The sequence below is a fragment of the Chironomus tepperi genome, unplaced genomic scaffold (assembly GCF_022539635.2).
Source record: "Chironomus tepperi strain 1889 unplaced genomic scaffold, CSIRO-AGI_Ctep_v1 contig_456, whole genome shotgun sequence".
In the NCBI taxonomy this organism is placed as follows: Eukaryota; Metazoa; Arthropoda; class Insecta; order Diptera; family Chironomidae; genus Chironomus; species Chironomus tepperi.
The window spans coordinates 569,379-593,711 of record NW_027226578.1 but is presented as its reverse complement, the minus strand read 5'-3'; the positions used below and the strand labels follow the sequence as shown (position 1 = coordinate 593,711).

Below are 24,333 nucleotides of genomic sequence, written 5' to 3'. Positions count from 1 at the left end.
ATTATCAGAAAATAGTGAAACTTGTTAGTTCTCGAATTAGCCACCAGAGCTCAGTCTGCACACTTAATATTGTGTTATCAAAAAAAGTTTCTTCTAAAATTGACGATTTTCTTATTAATTCAGTGAGAAAACAGAAGAGAAGTTTGATTTGTTGATAAGTGATAGACATCCGGCTCAAGTCTCTATAAATTACGCGTGATTATTCATAAAAACTATGAATTAATCCGGGATTTTGATATTATTAAAAAAATTGTAATTTAAACTTAGTTGTTTAATAATTAAATTAAGTGCTATTAGCAAGTAATACGAAAAACCCGTACTAAGTATAAAAGGAACATATCAAAGATGGGGGAGCCTCGAACAATTAGATCAAAATCCGAAGATCCAATTATGCCGCCTTCAAAAGTCAAAGAATTCACGGAAAGTTTCCAAAAGATGAACGAACGAGCTGTAGAGGATATGACATTGAATTTTTTCTACAAACCTCACACAATTACATTGCTACTTTGCACCGTAATAGCTGCAATGTACTTTGCATTCACTAGGTAAATTATTTTTATGTTCCTGTAAATATCGATCAATGTTCAACTTTATAGGCACATGTTTATATCGATTTCATATCCATTTCATCATATTTATAGATTTTTTTGCACATTCATTCCATTCTACACTCGAACTTTATTTTTTCACAGCCATTGCATAATTCTTTCCTCAATTATTTGTGTCACATTGTGCGTGATTTCAATTTTTCTCTCTCCTATCTATGTCTTCTTCTTATTCATTTTCTCACATTCATGTCAACGCTAGACAGAATCTCATGTTAATCATTATGATCATACGACATTTTTCATTATCAATTAGGTTTGTTTCATATTTGTTTATTCGTCATTTTTTTTAGGAACGACTTGAACACGGAAGATAACATATGGGCAGGAATAGTTTGTGTCATTATATTCTTCTGTGTCATATCAGTTTTGGCGTTTCCAAATGGACCGTTTACTCGTCCACATCCAGCGATATGGAGAATGATATTTGGTCTGTCGGTGCTGTATTTGATGTTCCTGGTATTTCTGATGTTCCAAAATTATAAGGCTATTATGGGGATATTCTATTGGTTCGATCCTGAATTAGAAGATTTCAAAATCAACATGGACAAGGAATATGGAGTTAATTGTTCAATTGTGACTGTTCAGAAGATTTATGAGCATATAGATTGCTTTGCACTTGCTCATTATCTTGGATGGATGTTTAAAGGCATTTTAATTCGTCATACGGGCATCTTATGGTGTATATCAGTTATGTGGGAAATTACAGAAATTCAATTTGCCCATTTGTTACCAAACTTTGTTGAATGCTGGTGGGATGCAATCATTCTTGACATTCTTCTATGTAATGGATTTGGAATTTGGTGTGGAATTAAACTCTGCAAGATATTGGAAATGCGTGAATACAAATGGGTCGGTTTACGTGACATTTCATCAACATCCGGTAAATTGAAGCGTGCTGCATTACAATTTACACCAGAAAGCTGGACAGCTGTTCGTTGGATGGATCCAAAATGCACATACATGAGATTCTTATCAGTTTGCCAATTAGTCATATTTTGGCAAGTCACAGAACTTAATACGTTCTTTTTAAAGCACATCTTTGAGATGCCACCATCACATCCAATTGTGATTGTAAGACTGATTTTAATTGGACTTTTCACGGCACCGTCTGTGAGGCAATACTATATTTATTCAACTGATACGACATGTAAACGTATGGGCACACAATGTTGGGTATACTGTGCAGTCATGTTTGCTGAAGCTATATTGTGCATTAAAAACGGAAAAGAATTGTTTAGTCAGACACAAGCAACAAAGGTCATTTGGTGGCTCCTCATTCAAGCTGTATTATCAATTATATTAGTTTTGGGCTGTATGTTTTACCATAAGCATTTCCAGGTAATTCCCGTGTGAATATAAATACGTTATAACCAGTTCTAACGTATTTATGTATATCATTCATAATGAATTAATCATTAATAATTTATTATGTCTTTATTTTAGAAATCTGATGAATCAGAGTCAACACCACGTAAACAGAAATCTAGCTGAATCAACAAATTGTAGAATTAAATACCAAATTTTAAGTAATTTTTAATTAAATTTTTTTGTCGTATATAAAAAAATCAACCACGTAAAGACAAATTTCTTCTTCGAAAAACATAGTTATGCTTGTAGTTTCCTATTAACCACGGAGAAACATGAATTTCCAATTGCTTGCAACAACACAAAATAAATACGACGAAATTTTATGTGATAACTAAATTATCATCACCATTACATCTAATTGGTTTTGATTGGAGTAATTGTAATGTCACCAAAAAAATTCTACTGTTAATTTTTATGATATTAAGTGTGACATAAAAAAATTATTGAAAATCTGACTTTTGGAAATCAGGATCTGAAGTTAATAATTTTGATAAGTGCAAAAATTGATAATGTGAATTGTTTAAAAGAAATTTTTTGATATTGAATTGCTTGACATTTTAAATCATTCAGGAATGATCAATTTTTGATGGAATTGTACGGTTTTGAATAACAGTTGTAAGGATCGATTAACAAAACATTTATACCGTTTTGACGAAAAACAATTGAATGGTTTTGAAATTTGAAAGTTAACGGAATTTTCAAATTTAAAACATTTGTACGGTTTTACAAAGTTAACATTTGTACAGTTCTGAGACATTTTTAACTCATCCTGAAAAATGCACATAAAATTTAGTCGTATAGAATTAAGGCTGTTTATTGTTTGTTACTACAAATTCTCTTCAAATACGCTTCATTCAAACTATTCCAACCTTTCTCGTACTCGCTGAACTGAAATAAATAAAAAGGATACAAATGGGTGACATTTTATAAAAAAGGTCATTAAACTGAATAAAAAGCCAAAGTTCTTTGATAAAGGATGCCATTTTCTCTCTTTAGCAAAGTAAAATTTTTAATTCTTAAAAAGCGAAACAATAAACGATTTAAAAATATAATTCATAATTCTTATAATTTCTCGTTCATTTTCCAGCAAACTTCCTGCTCTTTGTTTTGTTCTTAACATTAACGACATCATAGAAATTACTGCCGACTTTCTTGGGCTTCTCTTTCCTCTCAATTGCTCGCCTTTGTTTCGCTGTAACTTTCTTGACGACTTTCTCCTTCTTGGGTGTCTCAGCAACGTCCTCAACTTTGAAGAATCCAGTTGTGGTCTTTTGTTTCTTGCCTTTCGGTGTTGTTTTGATTTTAGTTCCAGCCATTCTATGTACAACTTTATTCTGTTCTTCGTCAAATTCATCTTCTGAATAGAAATCACTAATTCCTGACGATTCTTCTTCCTCATCATCGTACTTCCTCTTCTTTCTTTCTCCTTGTTGCTTCTTCGCTTCTTCATATTCTTTAATTTCATCTATGTCAAGTTCTTTTATGTCTTCTGGATCGAATTCTAAATTAACTCTAATCTTTCGATAATCTTGTAACTGTCTCAATTCACGTCCTTTGATAACTGACTGAGAAACTGCTGTGGCTACGCTCTTTGTCTCATCATCTTCAGCGACTTTAACTTCATTCTCTTTGCCTTCTTCCTTCTTTGCTTCTGTTCTTGATTTTGGAATTTCAAAGCCTTCTGGTGCGACATAGAATGGAAGTTTACCACGTTGCCAGTCATTTAAGACCATCTTAGCGATTGCATTGACATCTGGTTCACCTCCTTTAACGAGTTTTCCTGATTTTTTAGCCAGTTGTTCCAAAAAGTCAATGTGATTATCAAATTCCTTTACTCCATAAGTCTTAATTATGTATTCCTTTCTTACACGCTTAATAACTTCTTCAACATAATCTTCTGGATTTGTTACTAACTCAACTCTGACAACTCCTTTAAGCACTTTCTCGGAATCTGTTTCAGCAGATGGATAGACCACGCCGGGACAATCAATAAGGAAGATCTTCTTCATTAAAGTGATGTATTGCCAGACTTTTGTTTCACCAGCAATTGGAGCGACATTACAAACTTTCTTACTTCTTAATGCATTAATAACTGAACTCTTTCCGACATTTGGATATCCAATGAATCCAACGCTGATCTGTTTCTTGTCAGTATGAAGTTTACCAATTTGACGGAGTAAATTAATTAAAGCACCTTTACCAAATGGATGTGTCATTGAGGCATGGAAAGCAATTGTTGGATATTCTTGTGACAATATTGCGACCCATCTTTGTGTTACCCAAATTGGAACTAAATCAACCTTATTAAGGATGAAGAACAAATGTTTGTGTTTCTTTTCTTTCCTTAAGAATTCTTCAATGTATTTACTTCGTGTGCCCATTGGATCTCTTGCATCAAGTACTTGCAGTAAGACATCAGCTGAATCTACAACTTTGTGCAATTCATTCCAGATTCTTTTACTCTGTCCAGCAGCAAAGACCCAATCGCGGGGCATTTGTCTAATTCCTCCGTCATCTCTTATTAAATCATGATCCTTGTCATCACTGTATTTATCTACTGCTTCCTCTGCTGCCTTTGATAAATCCTCTAAATCCTTAGCCTTTAAACTTGGTCGCTTACGTAGACTTTTACTTCCGAATGTGGTCTCAAATGACTGTGTATCTAACAAATGAACTCTTTGATATTTTGCATGTTCATTTAATAAAGTAATTGGGAGATTTGTAGGCTTCATGACAACTTGATATGGATCCTTCATAACTTTTCCCATTTCATCCTGGAACTTTTGTAAGGCTGATTGTGAAATTACTCTTGAGTTACTAAACCATTTTGGTGATGGTTCAACTCTTGATACTGTTCCTGATGATACCCATTCTTGAAATGGTGCTGCTTTAATGATTTTTCCTCGTCTATCTCGCTTGGCTTTGAAGTTTCTGTACATCTGCAATCTCTTGATGGTTCCTTTGGATCTTGGCCGCTGAACACCCTTAAGATCCCCAGAACTTCTGTCTGGATTCAACGAATGGCCACTTTTATTCATTTTTCCTTCCTTCCTCGGAGGACCTGGACGTGAACTAGTCTTCGGCATCTTGAACTAACTAAAAATAGCTTTAATTAATGCTTAATTCTTGATTAATTTGATGTTTTGAAATATTCACATGGGTTTTAATGCTCAGCTAGTTACACGAATTATTCAAAAATTTTGTAATTTTCTCATGGAATTTAGATTTTTCAGGGTTGGAAAACGCAGTGGTGTTTGGAATTTTAAATCTTAAATATACGTTAAAATTGAAGTTATTTAGGAAAAATTAATGATTTTTTATGAGAATTGGAATGGAATTGACAAGTTTAGTCGTTTCCAATAATTAGTAATAGGAGACAGAAATCATATTAGGAGTGGTTACAGAATAGCAACTCTTGCACGATCAACCATTCACTGAAATTTTGATTTCGTTTCATTTCAGTTCAAAAATTTACTTCGTTGGACAATTTTTTTCACTGCTGAGTTAATTAATTTTTATTTCTTGTGAACCGTTGGTGTTATATAAATATCAAATGTATAATTGTGTTAAAGGAACAGTATTCTATCCATAGAAAGTGGAATTTATCAAAAAAGTAAGTGATAAATGGAAAAATCATGAAAATTCCATCACTGAAAAATTTTCATTTGCTCTAATTAAAATTCCAAAGTGATGATACGAGTTAGTGATAAGAAAGCCATTAGTATAATAAGAAAGGTAGTCACAATAATTGAAAAAAGACGATAATCGCTAGACAGATTGATTAAATTCTTGAAAAAAATAAAGTCAAAAAAAAAAAATTCCTTTTACTCGTCGCCTACTTTCTCTCATTCCATTTTCTTCTATTTTACGATCATTTAGTCTTTTTAAACCATTATTATTTATTCAAGTCACAGGTTGCTTTGCGTTCTTTTCATGGTCGTTGTTTGTTTGCACAATAATTTTGCAACTTCGTGCATTCATGAATTAATATCTTTAATTATATTTTTTTTTTCTCTTTTTTGGTGGTGCTTTTTAGGTTCCTGTTTTTCATTAATCAATAAAATGAGCTGCTAAAATTCTCAACAAATACAATAAACAGTCAATTTTCAAGCTACAACTCATCTATCCTTTACACAACAACAACAAATCAACTTAAAAACTTTTCAATCGCAATAGTCTACGAAATTTCTCCAAACACGAATTCTAAAAGCAATAATCAGAAGCTCCATTGGTCAACGCGAATCGTGAAAAACATGGATCGTGTACCGTCAGATGAAGCTCTCACCGAAACCCTCAAATCCCTTATCATATCACGTAAAGGACCTGTTACAGTTACACAATTACAGCGAGATTATGAAGAATTGGAAGGACGTAAAATTCCTGAACTTAAACTTCAGTCGATCATGAAGTTTAACAAGACTTTCCATTATCTAAAGCCTGCAAATGGTGTTGAGGAACGTTATGATGTTCGATATGCTGCACGTCTGAGTCGTCCAAAGCCGCAACAAAAGAATGGCAATAATAATGATAATCAGCCAATGATAGTACGTACTTTTAAAGCACCAATCGTTCCACGTAATCGACTTTCAAACAACAGCACGAATAACAATAACAACAACAATAACAATGTTTTCCAGAAAAATTACAATGCACAAATTGGAAATGGACATGCTGCTGTTAAGCCGTTGCCTAAACTAACGATGCCATTATCAGAGCGATTAAAACGCAAAGGCGAATTAAGCCCGGAAGATATTAAAGCAGCCAATAGTGTCCACATTCCAGATTCATGGTTTATATCGCAAGGAAGTAATTATGATAAGCTTGTCAAATACTGCCAAATGAAGAATATTGATGCACCAGAACTCAAGTTTCTCAATAATCCTTTAACAAAGGGCAGCATTACTTGCCAAGTTACAATCAATGGAAAGACTTACATGTCATACAATGACTTCTTTTCATCAAAGAATGAGGCTCAAGAAGCATGCTGTAAAGTTGCTGTCAATGAATTGAAGCGTGAAGAGGAATTGGCACGTAATCCTTTGGATTTATCAAATGATTTCGATATTGCTCAAAAGATATGGATTATGATTCGTAACTCGATTGGCGGTGTCTTCTTTAAGCACATTTCAAATCTCTATATTGAGACTTACAAGCTGTCATTGCCTGAAAATTGGAATCATATTGTCAAATTCTTTGCCGGACAATTATTCAACTTCGAAATGAGTCCATTTAATGAGGAAATACTTTTCGCAATTGGCGATGGTTCAATTGATCGTCCATTGACTCCATGCGATGCAACTCAAAACATTCCTGAATTACTTTATCCGTGGAAGAATAAATTGTGGAATATCTTCGTTACAAGTGCCTTTAGTCCAAGCGAAATCTGTGGTCGTTTAATTGGTGCAGAATATAGCGATGCTTTGGATAAATTATTGAATGATATTGAGGTGAGTTGAATTAAAATAGATGTGTGAATTAGTTATTCGCTATGCAGAAAGTCATTTTATGACCGATTTATATTCGTGTGCTAATTTTTAATGCATTTTGCCAGGAATTGATTAGAAAATTTGGCTCAAAATTGAAATTTTGACAATAACCTTCATAAAATATTTGAAAAATTTGTTCGTTATTTTTCAAATAATTTCTGAACGTTAAAATTTCAAATTAAATTTTCTGTCTTTAAATGCGTTTTCGTCAGTCACGAATCACCACGTCTTTCCAAATTTTATTGTTTGGCATACAATGACACATTTTCTTCCGTAATTTCGTAATGCACGAATTTTAATTATTATTTCTGTATGTCTACTGCACAATTATAGATATTTATGTTGTCGAACAAGGAGCGTCCCACAGAAATAAAAGCCAATCACATTTATCTTACATCAATTGAATCTTGCTGGCATCGTATTAAAGTTATTGAAATGGGAGATAAAGAAGCAAATTGTATTTGCATTGATAATGGCGATATTGAATGGATTCCGTTTATTGATATTTTCGTTTGCAAACCAGAGTTTTTAACAATAGCAGCACAGGCATTCAAATTATCACTTTTTGGATTAGAGGAATTTGAAAATAATCCAAACATTACTCAACAATCTCTTTTTGAGCCATTCGTTTACAAGTCTCTTGTTGCTGAAATCATGATGAATCAAGAGTATTATGAAGCTAATAAAACGAAACCAATTAAGATGATTCTGTATGATACATCTACTGACGATGACGTGAACTTGAATGAGACTTTAATGAACTCAATTTTAAAATCGGTGCAACCGCCTACATTGAATCAAAAAGACAGTAACCAAATTGTTATAACTCATATTGGAGATGATGCCATTTATTGCCAACTTTCAAAGTCATATGCGTACATCCAGCAATTGATTAACAATGTTTCGAAAGATGAAATTAAACAATTTCGTGGACCTTATGCTGACAAGTCGGACAAGAAGAAAGTTTATCTTGTTTACAACGATAAATTAAAGAATTGGTTCCGTGCTCGTGTTGAAAAGTTAATGGATAATGATTCAATGTTGATGTTTATGATTGATCACGGTTACAAGACAATCGTTAAGAATCAAGACATTTATCGTCTCGATAAAGTCTCTTATGTTCTGTCTTTATATCCAGCACAAGTCATTAGGATGGGTTTATTTAAAGTCACTTTCACTGACGATGTTAGAAAGAGATTACTTGGAATTTTACCGTCTGGACGGACTGCATTCGTAAGTTAAACATTGCAAAATTTGTTTATTACTTAATTAAAGTGAAACTTTTCGCATTTTAAAATATATTTTTTTATTAGGCAAAAGTCGTAAGCATTGCAAGTGGCAATTTCCCACAAGTAAATCTCTTTATGTACAGCACTCATAACAGCGAGAGTATAATTATTAACATAAATGATCAATTCGCAAAAGTTTTAGGAACGGATTTACAAAGCATTAGGTAACTTAGTTCATATTTCTCATAAAAACATGTAATAATGATGATAATTTAATCTGTTTTTGTATAGCCCAAATGCACCATTGATTAAGTTGGAACGACGCCAATTGAAGAACAATGGAGAATTCATAAATGTTTTTGTATCACTTGTATCAAGTCCATTTAGCTTCATAATACAACTTCAAGATGACTTGAAGAATCTTAATGATCTTTTGAGTGACTTGAAATCGCACTGTAACACCATCGGAAAGTTTACATCATTAACAGACATACAGAAAGGTGAATGCTATGCAGTTTTTGATGATGAATCAAAGAAGTGGGTTAGGTATGTATTTTTTCGAAAGTTATTTTGTTGTACATTTTTTTGTTTACATGTTCTTTTTTGTTAATTAATGTAGAGCATCTGTGGAAAGTTTAATTGACAAGAACTTCATCAACTGCCTTTTTGTTGATTCAGGAAACTTTAAGACTTTATCTTTAGACAAGATGAGAACGTTGCCAAACAAATTTAGAACCTTACCAAAGCTTGCATTGAAGGCTCGGCTCTATGGTAAGTTTGTGGATCAGGATTAAAATTAATATAATAATTTTAAAATTGAATTGTGCATTCAATCACTCAAAAATGTTTAAGAAAATGGAATTCACATTTAAATTGTTTTGAAATCATTCAAACAATCTCACAACGCGTGCATTGATTAATTTCTCACATTCTGACTGTTTATTTTCTTAACTCTACAGGCGTAAAACCAGCAAACAAAGATTTTACACCAGATGATGCTATTTACTTCAAGAAAATGACTGAAAATAAAAGCTTCCCAGCTGTCATCAAGAATGTTCACTCAAGTGATCCGTATGAGAAGCAGGAAGTCTACGAAATTGTCCTATTCGGTAAGAATGAAAAAGTTCATGACTTACTTATTAAAGAAGGACGTGCTCTGCCTAATTAAATTTAAAAATAGTAAACAAAAAATAATTTGTTACACAATGTAATTTAACAATATATCTAAAAATCATAATTCCAGATCATTTTGATATGTAATATGTCACTCAAGACATTAATAGCAAGAATAGCAAGAAAATATTTATCTCAATTTTTATTCATTTATTTATGCTCATATACATTTTGTGGATCATTCAAAAATAATTAATATTATCAGCAAAAAATATCAATTCAAGAAAAAAAAATCAATTTTAATCCATTACAATTTAAGATACACGTTATGTGCATGTGTTTTTGGATACAATTATTTTGCTCATGTTATTTACAAAGATTTTTAATTAATTAATGTTATATTTATTTTTTTTTTAACATTTTGGTTAACTTTATAAATAAAAAATTTACCAGAAAAAGCGTCGAGGGTTGGAAGTTACTTGATCATTTGCTGATTCAAATGATAAATAATATTTGGTGCTAGAAATTAAAGTTGTAACTGGAAAGATCTGAAATGAGATTGACATCACATAAAAGTTAGTCAATATGATCAAGAACTTCCAATTTTTGATTGATTAAAAATGTATTAAGCATAGAGATAATTTATTAAACAATATGAATACTATTATTTATTAATGAATCTTGCTAGAAAATTAATTTGTGTGACGGGAATCGTACAAAGATGAAAATTCTTTGGATATATGTTAGACAAAATTTATGACGTAAAAGACTGTGCCAGTTTTTAGACAAATGAAATTATTCGAGAAAATCTTTTATTTTTTATATTGGCTTGAAGGGAAGTGGAAATTTATTGAATTGAGAGACACAAATGGGGTGTTTAAAGTGACACATAAATTTTTATTATCAAGCAACCTTGAAAAATTTAAATGTCTCGTGAGTCATCACTAGGTGACTGGCCTTATAAAAAAAATGTTTGTGTCTCTCGACTTTTGTTAAATTTTTCCAATTCTTAGTTCTTGTGAAACTATTGGAAACGGGTAGCAACTATTATTTTAAATGTGTAAGTGTGAGGGAGTTTCGAAGGTCTGTACTCGTGTAACAGATGTTTTAAATTATTTATTCATTCGGACGAAAATTTTATTTTAACATTTTTTTAATATATTTTTTTTATACCTTATTACCGTCCTGTCGGTTACTACTTCCTGTTTATATCTGTTGTCCTCAATTTTAGTCCTTCTTTTATAGCCAAACAAATGAGTTATATTTTATTAATTGAACGACGAAGTACCTTTTAAATAATTGTGTAACAAAGTGATAACGAGAAAATTAAATTTCTTACACTTTTTATTTTAATTATAATTTTTTTATCTAATTGATAAGCGACAAAATAAAAGAAATTAATATTGGAAGTTAAAGAAGAATTGGAAATTTTAATGTAAAACGTAAGTAAAAAAATATATATATATTGCATCAATAAGATTAACTAGAATCTTTAAAAGAAATTTTTACATTACACACCTTACATACCCGCGAAACATAATAATTGTGATAACATTTAAATTAATTAATCGAAATATTTGCGAAAAAAAATGTACTATTAGAAGTTTAAGATAAATGAAACATAAAATGATACAAAAAAAGTTATAAAATTATTTATTACAATAATCATAAACAAAGTTGTTAACAATACGAGTAAATCAGCAAAAAAAAACGAAAAATTTTTAAAATAAAAAAAATGTGAAAAAATTGAAAAAAAGTAAAGCAAAAAAACCGAAAAAGAAGAAAAGAAACAAAAAAAATTGCTTTTATTTACTATTAATTAAAATGATATTTCAGTATCTTAATTTCACACGCTCTGCATGTAACATAACAATTGAGTTGGTTCACCTGCAGAGAATTGACATAAGAAAGTGCTAGATCATGTACTTGGGTAACTCACAACTTTCTTTAATCAGTATATTGACTAAATTAGAACACATAATCGTTTAATATGTCAATAAACTCGAAATAACGTCATAAGAATCCTCATTAAACGACATAAACACCAAATTAAAAAAAGTGATCTCGAGCCCTTGCCATTCATTGAAGTTCTTTTTATCGCCGCGAAGGTTAAAGTACATTTTTGTGACAAACTTTACTCAGTAAAATTTTGAGTAAATTTATTTTCTTTTTAAAAAAAATCACTCGTCTCTCATTTTCCATTTAATTTTAAAGAGCGTTTAGCCTGTTCATTAATTTCAGTCTATCGTGATCGATTGAACGTTAAACACATGGAAAAGAATAAAAAGAAAGTGATTTTAATGTGAAAAAAATAGATGAAAAGTTTATTAAACATTATCGAAATAAAAAAAATCGATGTCAAAAGTGAAGTAAAAACAAACTGATACAGCAGATTTATAGACAGTTAAATAAAGTTATTTCAAGTGCATTTAATCAAATAGAACTGAACTTAAAAAACTATATTAAAATGCCGTCAGCAAAAAGAACAAATTTCTTTGGTCCTTGGACAAGAAGTGACTCGGTACATTCAATTGAGATGACGAACACAATCATTAATTCAAATCCAAAAATATATGCAAAAACTGCACCTAATTCTCCAGTCAGCAAATCGCCATTGAATTCACCACCAAGATCGGGTTCGCCACCAAATGGCTTAAGTTCCTCACATCCACAGCCATCAGCTTTAAGAAGACATTTTTCAAGTACATTTATGCTTATTCCAGAAGATCAGGAATTAAATAAAATTGTTGATTCTAAATCAATCAGTAACGGAACTCATGTACATTCAGATGATGAGAAAGAGAATCGTCAAGTTAGCAGTTTGCACATTATTGTGAGACTTATTTTATGGTGGCCATTGCTGATCATCTCGTTATGTCAAAAATTCATAAATGTTATGATGAAGAATGTCTGGAATTTCCATTCAACTCCATCATTTTGGCTGTCAGCACTTTTGTGGCTCTTCTGGAAACTTGTTTCATATCCACTGTCATTGCTGAAGAATGTCCTCATCTTCTTACACACACCGGCACATGAGAGAAGCAGAAAGAAGCGAACAGTTCTTATTTCTGGTGGAAGTACAATTCAAGCACTTCATTTAGCTAGAAATTTCCATTCTGCTGGTGCCCGAGTTATTGCATTCGACTTTGAAGGACTTTTTGCACTCGCAAGATTCTCTGTTGCTGTCGATAAATTCTACACAATTCCAGCATCAGCAAAGGAAAATGCAAATGATTACGTTAATGCTGTTATGAGAATCGTTGAGATGGAAAAACCATCACTTTACATTCCTGTATGTGCTACATCACCAGCTTATTACGATGCACTTGCTAAGCCTCATATGGAATTAGAAGGAGTTCAGAGAATATTCTGTCCTGGTGCACAAGAAGTGTCTGTCCTCGATGATATTGGAAGTGTCTTGAAGAAATGCGAGAACCGTAATATTCCAGTTCCACCTTATCGTGTATTAAACAGCAAGGAAGATCTGATTAAATTGTATGACTCAGGTTTTATGAACAACTTCCGTAATGTTCTCATAGCAACAGGTGCACATGGAATTATTGAGAGACAAAAATATATTTTGCCTGAAAATAAGCGTGATTTAAATTTATCAGTAGAAATAAGTGAAGATAAGCCATGGATTGTCCTACGTGATGTGCCCGGTAAACATTATGTGACATGCAGCACGATTAAAGATTCAAAAGTTATTGCAAATGTTACTTGTGCGATTCATCCAGAAACTCGCAATTTAGTACCTGAAACAAATCCTGAGATCGAAAAATGGCTTAATGACTTTTTCGAGAAGGTTCGTTTCATGCGTAAAATCAACGGACACGTTAGCTTTAGATTTGTAAAAAGTGATGCTAGCGGAAATTTGCTAACATTAGGAACGCGAGTAGGAGTGACATTATCATATTTATGCTATACTGGCTTACAGTCACGTGTCGTGCAAAAACCATGTCCTCATTTTGAACGCAAAAATTCAGGCTCAATGACACAATCTAGACACTTCCTTCCTGACACAGTCGCAAATACAATTAAGAATCCATCAGCACAGTCATTGGAAAAACTGATTGGATCAGTGTTGGACAAACGAGAAGCATTGTTCCTGTATTGGGATCCTCTACCTTACATAGCATTCTATCACTTCCAATTACCTCTCCGAAAAGTTTCAAAGTTCCTTAAACGACATAGTAACCGAAGCAATCGACATTCATCAGGACTTTGAACAAAATTTGCTACCTGCATATCAATAAAATTATTACTGACTTAACAATTACATAGAGATAAGCAATTGCTCAGTCAAAAACGCTGTGAATTTAAAGAAGACTGATGATGCAAATATGGAAAAACCTTTGGACCATTCTAGAAGGAAATCTATGTGATTTAAATTGCGAAGATGATCTTTTCTATATCAATGAAATATGAAAAGATGAGCAGTAACACATTCACAATATATAATTGTAGTTTTCATTCTATTAAACATGAGTAATGAGAATTGAATTGAACTTTGGATTTTGCCTTTATGTCAATATACATGGAAAAATGCTTTATACTGTCTCATTATGATTTACGCCAATAATCAAATAAATCACTTTTAATCGAGACCAGAAATATATGTGACATTACAAAGGGTCAATATGTGCAATACAATAAAATAAGCAACTGCTCTTATTTCTTCTTACGATCAGTAAGAAGAAAAATAAGATTACTGCTTACTGCAAAGTCCAATAAAGTCAAAAATTCATGCAGGTCACCAAAAAAGAAGGAGAGAGAAATTCAGACTAATTTACACCGACGATGCTTCATTATTAATTAATTTATATTGTATAAAACAGATCTGGGTACTCTTATGTAAATATATTGAGTAAAAAGCAATTACAATTTAATGTCAAGGATTAGACATGTTAGTTAATACGGATATGGATTTTAGAGGTTCTGTCAAGGATTTGTATAGAAGACCTTTAATATTTGGAGTATCCAGATCTAAAAATATGTTCAAAAATAAAAATAATGTACAAAGACTACTAAGGCTATCAATATGAAAAGTAGAAAGGTTAAGACTAAAAAAATTCTGTGCTATAAATATAAAACTCGAAATATTAATAATCATTACCAGCTAAATAATAAGAATCAATTTTTGTTAAAGATTTTAATTTCTTAATACTTATTGCATTTAATGAAGAAATATGAAAGCGTGGACAGATTCTTTCCGATAGCCTACTGACATTGAGAGAAAATTGACGGTTAGGAGTTGTAAATAAAACATACACAGACATCTCTTTATGATCAATAACCTTTTATACACATGTTACATAGAAATTAGTTGTAAATAAATGAATAAAATTCAATAAAAAAACAAGGAATTTAATAGAACCAGCAAAGTATATAAATTAATTCGGTGTCTTATCGAGGTATACAGCAAAACAAAACAATTTCATCGATAATATTTTATTTATAACTTTCCTTTCGTCCTCTAACCATTCACTCTTGTTATCTAAATTGAGAGTCAACTCGTGAGTTAAATTATGACAGTCAGGCTTCTTTTTTAAACAATAATCAGTTGTTTGTTCACGTTCCAATAACAAATTATATTAAATTAAGAAATGAGAAGCTAGCAACCAGTCGAAGTGGGCTCGACTCGTGTATTCTTTTTTTGCGTGTACATAAAGATGCTTCATTATTGCAATTATTTCATGTTTACGTCTCATCATCGTTGTTAAATATGTATGCAAAATAATTGAATTCACTTTGCACTGACGTTAATAATTGCAATTAAATTTCTTCGTTCGTCGATGTTTTCGGGTCATTCTTATCAACACTTCGTAAAACCGCTTAAAAATTTCTCTTCTTATCAGGACGAAGCAAGTCCGAAAATAAAGAATTCTTTTTTCATGAAAAAATGTAAGGAATAAAAGAAGAAGATTGCAAAGCGAAGTATCATGAGTCTGATGTGTGATTGAACTCTAATCACTCGGCTTGTTTTGCTCGTTGTCAGCAAATTTAACAACTTTTTTTTTATAAACAAGGGAGTTAATCATTCTCAATTCTTTTAATTTTATGTTTGTGGAGTTATTTTCGCTCCGCCTTCAAGATTCAAAACTGAACTTTGATCGACTGGGAAGGAAAATACGTGTGTGTATAGAGGGAGATTTCTTGTTGACACATCGGAAGAATGAACTGGTTCAAGGTTAGAAGGAAAAAATATTTCGTACAAAATTCGTGCACTAATCATTAATTATTTTTTCGTTACTGTTGCTAAAGGCTCTGCGGTTTATAAATAGTAAACAAGTCTTAGAGGCAAAGCTTTTAATCTGATGTAATATTCAATGCTTTGTGAATCATTTTCTTCAAAGTTTCAAGGTGAATTTTCAAATCACGGAATGTTCAGGTGGAATTCTTCAAGGAATGAATTGACACTTTTGATGACAGCTTATCAAATTATATCAAACAATGAGTTAAGGAAGATTAGGGGTTGAAAACCAAAGTAGGAATATTATCTATCAGGTATGTAACTTCCTGAGCGGCAAGGGTTTTTGCTATTTCCATTTGGCAATTCCTAAGAACATGGAGTATACCACATTGAAAGTAAGCACGTGATGTCCAACGCGTATCATTAAATGAACATAATCTTTGCTTACTATTTCTGCAACAAAATACAAACAGAAATAATTTGTCCATGAACAAAAAGCACAGATTCTTCAAATCAATCAATAATCTAGTTCTAGATCAAGAAGAAATTACATAATAAATCAAACAAACATTTTATCAGCTCTGACACCTCAGTAAAGGTTTTAAGGTCCTCAATTTTGCAAAAAGCAATTTTATATTTTTAAGTGGCTGTAACTCTATTTTTCGACTTTCAAATGACACACAGGAAAATAAACCGTGAAGATTATCAACAATCCCCATGAAATTTACTTTTCATAAACCGTGAATCACATTGTATTTTGACTTTCTCTTTGTAAATACTTGATAAAGGCACAGGCTTTTAATCGTAGAGTTATAGAGTTAGTTGTATTGAAAGTATCATTTCCTAAAACTATTACGAATGCATTTTATGGAAAGTTTAATTCAATTGATTTCTTGTTATCAACAAGTTCAAGCATTGTTCCGTGAAATTATATAGATAGTACAGAATGAGTTAAATAAGAGCTCAAAGTACAATTACTCTTTCAATTTCTTTTGATTGGCACTTGTTGCTTCAAATTGATTACAAATAAAATTGGTAGTACTGGCAGGATCATATCTAATTCTAGTAAGATGACTTTGGTATACTAGCAAAATTGAAGAAACTGAAGCTTGCACTTCTATAGATCAGTATATATCAGTGCTGTTCAAACTTTGTGCCGCGGTACACTAATGAGCCGCCAAAAATGCCACGAACCATATGCCGTTTGTGATTCTGGTCGTTTCTTAACACCAAGGTGTGCCTCGACACACCGTTTGGACAACAATGGTATATACTAGATTATTATTATTATTATTCATTCTTAATTTTATTTTCTAACAACGGAAGTAGATGCATTAGAACTTGCAAAATCAACGTGTCTGGGCACATGAGTTATTTAATCCTAAACATCAAAAGCTATACTTAATTTAACAGTTAATTAAATGCACGAGATAACGGTATTTAATATACACAAATCGATTTTAATCAGTATATAGTTTATTAAACTATAAATTTCACTAGCTTGTAGATTTACGAAATGTTTATAAACAATACTGCAAATCAGATTTGAAAAATCCTTTTTCTAGTTTCTTTATCAGCAGTACGGCTTAATATTAACCTTTAAAAAATTAGGTAATGTTTACAGTCATAATCAACTTTATCTTCGATTCTTGAAACTTGTCAGTAATTACGTTTATCTCCAGACATTGAATTATCAATCTATAGCCGGTTTTGATAGAAAATCCACGTAATCATTCTGCTTATACAAAGTAAGTCACATCGCATACAAAAACTTTCCAAAAAAAGAGCATTTCCGAGTTATCAGTAACTCACTAACCTTATTACCTTCAAGTACAAACTTCAGTCGTGATAATTACGTGATTTCGAATTTGTTCTCGACGAGAATCCTCTCTTAACCCATGCAGCATCGAATCACGTGAATCGAATTCTTTTCCCAAGCTAACCGACAATATTATGTAAACAAGACGCAATAAAGTCGCGATCACGGTCTTTTCCCATATAAATATATAAGTGAATGCATACGTGCGGGCAATCTTGGCAGCATTTTTTCCATATACAGTAAAAAAATTATAATTTTATTTATTAAGATGGAAATAATAATTTTGATAATAATAATTTATAGCCATATAATAATTGTAACTAACCGTCTATGTCGTCTGACATTCATGACATGAAACAATGTAGACATGTCCTTTGCGAAATCATGCATTAACCATGTGGTTAAGAATGGAACTTTAAGCTCTTACAAAAGTATTGTAATAATGCGAACAATAGTTCAAGAAGTTAGTCTGTTCATCCATCCATCATGCATGCTCTTGTTATCTCAAGGTGGTTCAAACTTCACATTTAATGCGTTGCAGTTTAAGTGAACTTCCTCAATACATAGTTGTTGAAATGATTCTAAAGTCTATTGAAGATCCGGAAGCACTCTTTGGCTGAATGTTTTGTTATCTTTTCGCATTGAATCATCGTGCAAAAGTTTTGTGTCTATTTATGTGCACACTATAGTCACGTGCTGATATATTTTGGATTTTGGATTTGATTAGGATGGTTGATCACGAGGGGAGTAGCCCAGGACGCACAATTTGGAAGGGGTGGAAGGGGTAACTTCCAAAAACATGGTAATATTGAGCTTATTTGGAATTTGCAACATCATTGTCTGGATAATTTTGGCATATAAGGACAGATTCAGCGGCAACTAAGTCTAAGCTTAGATACCAATCGTGAATCACCAAACTGACTTTTGATTTAAACTGGTTCAGACTTAAGCCTTGTTTACGACAGGAATTAAAAGACATTGTATGTGCAAGAATAAAAGTTTCAACCAAAAAAACAGAACTAAGCCTTAAATACCTTTAATTTAAACTTATCGAATTTTAAGATTCACTCAAAATGCACGTGCAATCCTGTTTACTTGTGCAACAATTCGATAAGATTAAGTACAAAAATGTAAACAATTAAGAAATGTCAAAGAATGCGATATGGCCGATAAGTCACGCTTACTATTCTTTCAGTCATCATTGAGTAAATCTTGTAAATAGTAAATATTTTTGTTGATTGTTTGCGGAGCACTTATGTATATTCCTCATTATGTAAAATCTGGTCTAGACGATTCAGAATGTTTATTTATCACGCATTAACTCACACATCCGTCAATAAAATTTCCAGTAAATAATGACCATATGAACTTTCCCGGGTTCGATGTTCAGTTTTTCGACATGAAACTCCTAAAAAAATCATGCTCCGGTACACGACGTTCGTTCTCTTAATAAAAATTGAGTCTTAAGTATCAATGAGATAGTTTGAAATAGAATAAAAATGTATCTGGGACTTCATGTGATTTTTTATTTCAATACTAAGTATTCAAGGCAGTGCAAGATTGCTCTCATTTAATTTTTTTCTAGCACTGTTGTCAAGTGTTAGTGCTTTATATTGAGGGTCACTATGGGTATGATCACTAATCCATAAAATCATTTGTATGGGAATTTTTTTGCAATTTTTAGACAAAACTACTCAAATAGCACATCTTAGACCAGGTGTGACTCTGAGTTGGTGCCGAATTCGGTTTAAACCAGAGCTCGTAGTCGACTCGTATTTTATATGGAAAAGTCGACTAAACTCCATACACAATTCGAGTCGACTTCAAGCTGCCGAATCGATTTGGATCTAGCTGTATCGTAACGTTAGTTTCTATGACTGTTTACACTCAAAATTCTCATTCAGCACAATTTAAGGAGGGCTCTATCGAGCACCGAAGGCCTGTATTTTATTCGTTTTAGATGTACATACCTGCGGTTTTTGGCTGTATTTTACTGTTGGTCTTGGGCTACATACCTGCAATTTCAAATAATCTCATTAATAAAATCACAAAACTTCACTCTATAACTAAATGCGCTTAGATTGCTAAGCTAAATTCACATCGTATGCCTTTCATACTCATCACTTAAACTTTGTATCACACGGAACTCTACTCTTCTCGATCCACGTTCACACATTTTACATTCAATTCTGAAACTGGATTAAGACAGTTTAAAGCTCTGAGCTTATGACTCGAAAATGAAATTTTTTTTTTGATAATAAATCGTCTATAAATTGAAATAATATCAATCGTGAAAGTGCAGAGGGTGGAAAATTTGCATAATCATTTATTTTGTATTTGCTACGCGGTGAGAAGGGGTTGATGACAGCTGTTGATGATGATGATGATTGTGAGTTTTTTTTAGGTATTTTATGTCTGGTAATCAATTTTGGATAAAATATTATTTCAGAATTGAATCATGAATGACTATGGCTGAATGGGGGCTATAAATTTATTTCATTTATTTTGTTCTTGCTGTTTATTCCATGAAAATTCCATCGGAAACTCCAATCAATTCCCTCACATTAAATATTTTGACTTTAACATTTTAAGATATTCAAGGGTTGAAATTGAGGAAGTTTCTTGTTTAATCATTTTGATTTTTCATATGTGCATGACTTATAATCTGCTTTTGAAGCATTTGAAGAAATATTGAAAAGTTATAAAATTTTAAAAGCAGAAAATTTAAATCCGATTAAAAATGCATCTTAGATTTTAATACTCTAGTTAAATTCCCATCCCTAGAAAGTCACAAAGCATTTTGTTCCTCGTTATCGACATTCAACAAATTTCATGACTTTGAAATATTTTTTCAAATAAATTAAAATCAGTATTCTGCACCTTCTTAATTCTTGGGACGTTTCTAGTTAGGAGGATAGAGCGTTCGAAGAGTATACGGTGTAAAAATTGCCATTCTTGGAATTTACATCCATTACATCGCAATCTAATTTCGAGGCTTTAGTATTCAAATACTCTAACTCGTTCAAAATAGGACAAGTCGATTAATCGAACCAAAATTCGACACCAGAACGGTGTGACTTGACATGGTGTCGGATTAAAAACAAATATGACATTAAAGTCAGGATCACGTCGGTTTGAAGCCAAATTTTTGATCAATTAACAAGTTTGCATCACAGCTCACAGTTTGAGAACCACAGCTGACAGTATCATAGCTACATATACACTGATTTTTTCGCCTTGTCATTTAAATACTTCTACTTGCTGGGGAGTTCTAGCTGCTATGGAATTAAATAATCGTCTATTGAAGGTGTTTTGAATGAAAAAAAAAAAATAATTATGGTAAAATGTTTTATTTTTAAGCATTATTCAATACTTTTTCATTGAACTATTTTGCAGTCTATGAAAAAATATATTTTTGATCGTACGAAGGTATTTTAGTTCCTTTTTAATCGTTAACGGCAGTGAAAGTGAGAGTTTTGAGCTGTGAATTTTTGATAAGAGTGAAAGTCAATTTTGGATACTTTTGTGGATTAAAAGGATGTGCATTTGGGAGTAGTGTAGCTTATATAGCTTGCATTTGAGGATAGAAAAGCTTTAAAGCTTGTGAACATTAAAATTGGAATTAGAAGATGCTAATCTCTAATTTTCAATATTGAATCTTGAATATGCTCGAATATAGATTAAGTTCCATTATAGATTATAGTCTACATAATGTTAATGGATGCAAAGTGATTTGATAAGGCATAGAATTTATACAAATTGATTTTAAGTGAACTCAGAAGGATTAATTATGCTAAAAAGCATCAACTAATAGCTGAAATTTCATATTATCAATTTTATATATGCAAAGGAAATTTGAGATGACATCATCAGTAAATTCATAAATACATGATATTATATAAATTACATAGCTGAACTACAATGTCACCTAATTTAACCTATAAAACAAAAGTTATCCAATGACATTAATTTTTAAATCGATAACTGAACCTTGAGACTTTCCGAATCAAAGACTTTGAAAAATTGCCAAAAAAATCCACCAAACCATAAAAACTAATTTCCTTTAAAAAGAACGTCAAATTAACTTTGCGTGCGAGAACTTTAAAGTTAAAGACGAGAATTACTTCATTCATTTATTAATGGAACGTAGAAAGCAAAATTGGGGAGGATCACTAATGTACAATTTACGAACAGCAACGCGTCGTAACCCTCTCTTTCGTAGTTCACCGAACCTCACGACAACGACAAGTTCAAGAGCATTATTAGGTGACGATGACGACGATTATGGATTCATAACAAGACCCCCACCGCCAATTCCATCGCCACCGATTCCGCCTATACCGATGGAATTTCAAGAAGAATATCAGAAGCGATTGAAGGAACTACAAAACAAGGCATACTGGGAGAGCATAAAACGTCAGCTCACTGATTATTATAGTAATCAGAATGATTCACAGCGCCGTGAACGCATGTCAGACATTCGAGGATCGTGCGAAGACATAAACAAGTCCATGGAAACCGCCAACTTAAATTCCACGAAAAAGTTGCTTAAAAACAAACATAATTCAGCAGCACAAGCAGTTCCTCTTCAGTCATCGTCCGGATTGGATGACTATTGGATAAACGGATGTAACAGAAGAGATAGTGGAAGTACAAGTGAATTATTGGATCAAGTTTGTGAAGTACAAGATTGTTGTGAGCGTTTTGAAGACTTTAAAGACCTTGACGATTTAAGATTAAGTGAGAAAGTAACGCCACTTTGTGTTAAGTGCCTTGTGCGATATTATAATACAAGACCATCAAGCATGTCACGAGTAAGTTTCATATACAATTGTCTATTCTTGTTTTTTTTTTTCTATTGGGACTTTTGTGTCTGCAAACATAAAACATTTATATAGCTGAAGCTATCGCGATGTTCCAATTACTACAAATAAATGCAATGAAATGTTTGTTTTTTTGCTGCAATTTTGAGCAAAAAGTTTATTCAACTTTTTTTCGCCGTTTAACAGGAAAAAAGAGAATACGGTGAATTAGGATTATCAATGAATGGGAATCGAGTAAAATGAGTTATGAGAATTAGAAGTGCTGTGAACGCAGTTTTATAATTAAAATATAGCAAAAAACTGATAAAGTACCATTTTTTCCAGAATCTTTTACAATTTGGATTAGATAGGATTCGAACCTAGTGATTGTATAGATGACAGTTTCAATCGAGACTGTGTCATTTGATTTCTGTTGACTGATTGAAAATTTGTCAAAGTGTTTCATTAGGGTACCCTAGGTCACCCTAATGAACGAATATTAATGGTAAAACGTGAAGTTGTCATTGCGAAAACATGATGACTGACTTCGCATCATTGTACCGCTTAGACAAGTTGATCAAAAATACAGCGCCAGGCCGGAGTGACTTTGACTCGATGCCTGATTCGATTTTAATCCATGTTGTAGTCACGCAAACCTGATGCCGGATTCTGGATTGATTAACCGACTTGTGGTATTAGAATGAACTTTAATAAAGGCCATTCACTTATTACTATACGTTTTGAGGGATGCAGTCTGAGTTTCTGTGACTATTTAAACAATGAAATACTTTCATGCAAAATTTGTGACATTTGAAGCGATGGAGAGGCAGTCATCGTCACTCATTCTAGATATACGTCTGACTCATGCTGAAAGCTTATCAAAATTCTCCAAATCTAGATAACCTCATTTCTATTTTTGATATCACTTCCATGTATGAAAACATATACGTTTTAATAAATTCTATTTCTAGCTTCCAAAGCCTAGCTTATAGAGTTATTAACTTATTCAAAAGTTAATACCAAAAATCCATCCAGTCAATCAGTCAAATGGAATATCATAGAAAATTCATTGCACTTGCCAAAAAAAATGGGAGCATCTAAAAATAGTTTGCGATTCCACGACTCAAAAACTATGCTAACCGTATCATAAATTCTCTATTTGTTTCCGAAAAAAAAAGAACTAAAAGTTTATAGTATTTTTATTCGTTACCTATATATCTTCTTCCTATGCAACAACCCTCCCCTTCAATAAGCTTAAAACAATCGAATTGGGAAATATAACAATTTGTTACCGGGGATTCTTTGATACAATATTTTTTAGTATTTCCATAAATATATATATATCCAGGTAATGTTGTGCTATCTACGATATTAGAGCACGAATTGATTTATGCTCTATATTTACTAAATAGAAAATTTGTTTTCTTCCATTTCGGATTTTTTTTAAAAATCACCAGCTTTAAATTGTGAATTGCACTGAAATACAGACACTAAAATGTTTGTTGTTGAGACTTTTTGTCTCGTCAGCAATAATTTTTCTTTTTTGTTTTCATGTTCTTGTATAAAATTACATGAGAATGTGTTGCACGATATGCATATGTGCAATAATTTCGGTCTATATTGTTCAGCATATTCGCTCAAATTTAATTGCATTTGATTACATTTTATTTAATAAAGAAGTTAAAGAATTACAATAAACGCTTTATAGTTTATTG

General features: G+C 32.1%; 5 protein-coding genes across 6 annotated transcripts in view; 4 read left to right on the top strand and 1 right to left on the bottom strand.

The window, feature by feature from the left end:
- The first annotated feature begins 33 nt into the window (after window positions 1-33).
- On the top strand, window positions 34-2,950 carry LOC139098957 (phosphatidylserine synthase-like). Its single transcript, XM_070651343.1, has 3 exons — window positions 34-545; window positions 899-1,946; window positions 2,052-2,950. The coding sequence occupies exons 1-3, from the start codon at window positions 346-348 to the stop codon at window positions 2,097-2,099; spliced, it is 1,296 nt and encodes a 431-aa protein (XP_070507444.1). The 5' UTR covers window positions 34-345; the 3' UTR covers window positions 2,100-2,950.
- Window positions 2,939-5,168, bottom strand: LOC139098956 (nucleolar GTP-binding protein 2-like). The gene is made up of 2 exons (XM_070651342.1): window positions 5,133-5,168; window positions 2,939-5,072 (listed from the first exon to the last, which is right to left on the bottom strand). Exon 2 carries the CDS (start codon window positions 5,060-5,062, stop codon window positions 3,053-3,055), a length of 2,010 nt encoding a protein of 669 aa, XP_070507443.1. The 5' UTR covers window positions 5,063-5,072; window positions 5,133-5,168; the 3' UTR covers window positions 2,939-3,052.
- A 282-nt stretch (window positions 5,169-5,450) lies between these two features.
- On the top strand, window positions 5,451-11,494 carry LOC139098974 (tudor domain-containing protein 7-like). Its single transcript, XM_070651363.1, has 7 exons — window positions 5,451-5,589; window positions 6,013-7,423; window positions 7,796-8,695; window positions 8,776-8,915; window positions 8,983-9,237; window positions 9,311-9,462; window positions 9,651-11,494. The coding sequence occupies exons 2-7, from the start codon at window positions 6,230-6,232 to the stop codon at window positions 9,857-9,859; spliced, it is 2,850 nt and encodes a 949-aa protein (XP_070507464.1). The 5' UTR covers window positions 5,451-5,589; window positions 6,013-6,229; the 3' UTR covers window positions 9,860-11,494.
- Window positions 11,495-12,060: 566 nt separating this feature from the next.
- Window positions 12,061-15,180, top strand: LOC139098993 (uncharacterized). The gene has a single exon (XM_070651385.1). It carries the CDS (start codon window positions 12,272-12,274, stop codon window positions 14,030-14,032), a length of 1,761 nt encoding a protein of 586 aa, XP_070507486.1. The 5' UTR covers window positions 12,061-12,271; the 3' UTR covers window positions 14,033-15,180.
- A 963-nt stretch (window positions 15,181-16,143) lies between these two features.
- LOC139098995 (rootletin-like) overlaps window positions 16,144-24,333 on the top strand; it is a 36,467-nt gene continuing 28,277 nt past the window's right edge. Inside the window, exon 1 of one of the 2 annotated variants that reach the window (XM_070651388.1) lies at window positions 16,144-16,311. Coding sequence is in view for 1 of the 2 variants with exons in the window: in XM_070651387.1 (XP_070507488.1) it covers window positions 22,328-22,630 (303 nt within the window). In the remaining variant the exon portion in view is untranslated. Of the gene's footprint in view, window positions 16,312-22,322; window positions 22,631-24,333 lie in introns of those variants that run through there. The other variant, XM_070651387.1, reaches the window with a different exon arrangement.

Excerpts from the sequence above, each read along its gene's own strand:
- LOC139098957 (XM_070651343.1), top strand. The coding sequence starts at position 346 with ATGGGGGAGCCTCGAACAATTAGATCAAAATCCGAAGATCCAATTATG. Across the intron at positions 546-898 it reads ATGTACTTTGCATTCACTAG|GAACGACTTGAACACGGAAG; the intron begins GTAAATTATTTT and ends CATTTTTTTTAG. Across the intron at positions 1,947-2,051 it reads TTTACCATAAGCATTTCCAG|AAATCTGATGAATCAGAGTC; the intron begins GTAATTCCCGTG and ends TCTTTATTTTAG.
- LOC139098956 (XM_070651342.1), bottom strand. The coding sequence starts at position 5,062 with ATGCCGAAGACTAGTTCACGTCCAGGTCCTCCGAGGAAGGAAGGAAAA.
- LOC139098974 (XM_070651363.1), top strand. The coding sequence starts at position 6,230 with ATGGATCGTGTACCGTCAGATGAAGCTCTCACCGAAACCCTCAAATCC. Across the intron at positions 8,916-8,982 it reads ACGGATTTACAAAGCATTAG|CCCAAATGCACCATTGATTA; the intron begins GTAACTTAGTTC and ends GTTTTTGTATAG. Across the intron at positions 9,238-9,310 it reads GAATCAAAGAAGTGGGTTAG|AGCATCTGTGGAAAGTTTAA; the intron begins GTATGTATTTTT and ends TAATTAATGTAG.
- LOC139098993 (XM_070651385.1), top strand. The coding sequence starts at position 12,272 with ATGCCGTCAGCAAAAAGAACAAATTTCTTTGGTCCTTGGACAAGAAGT.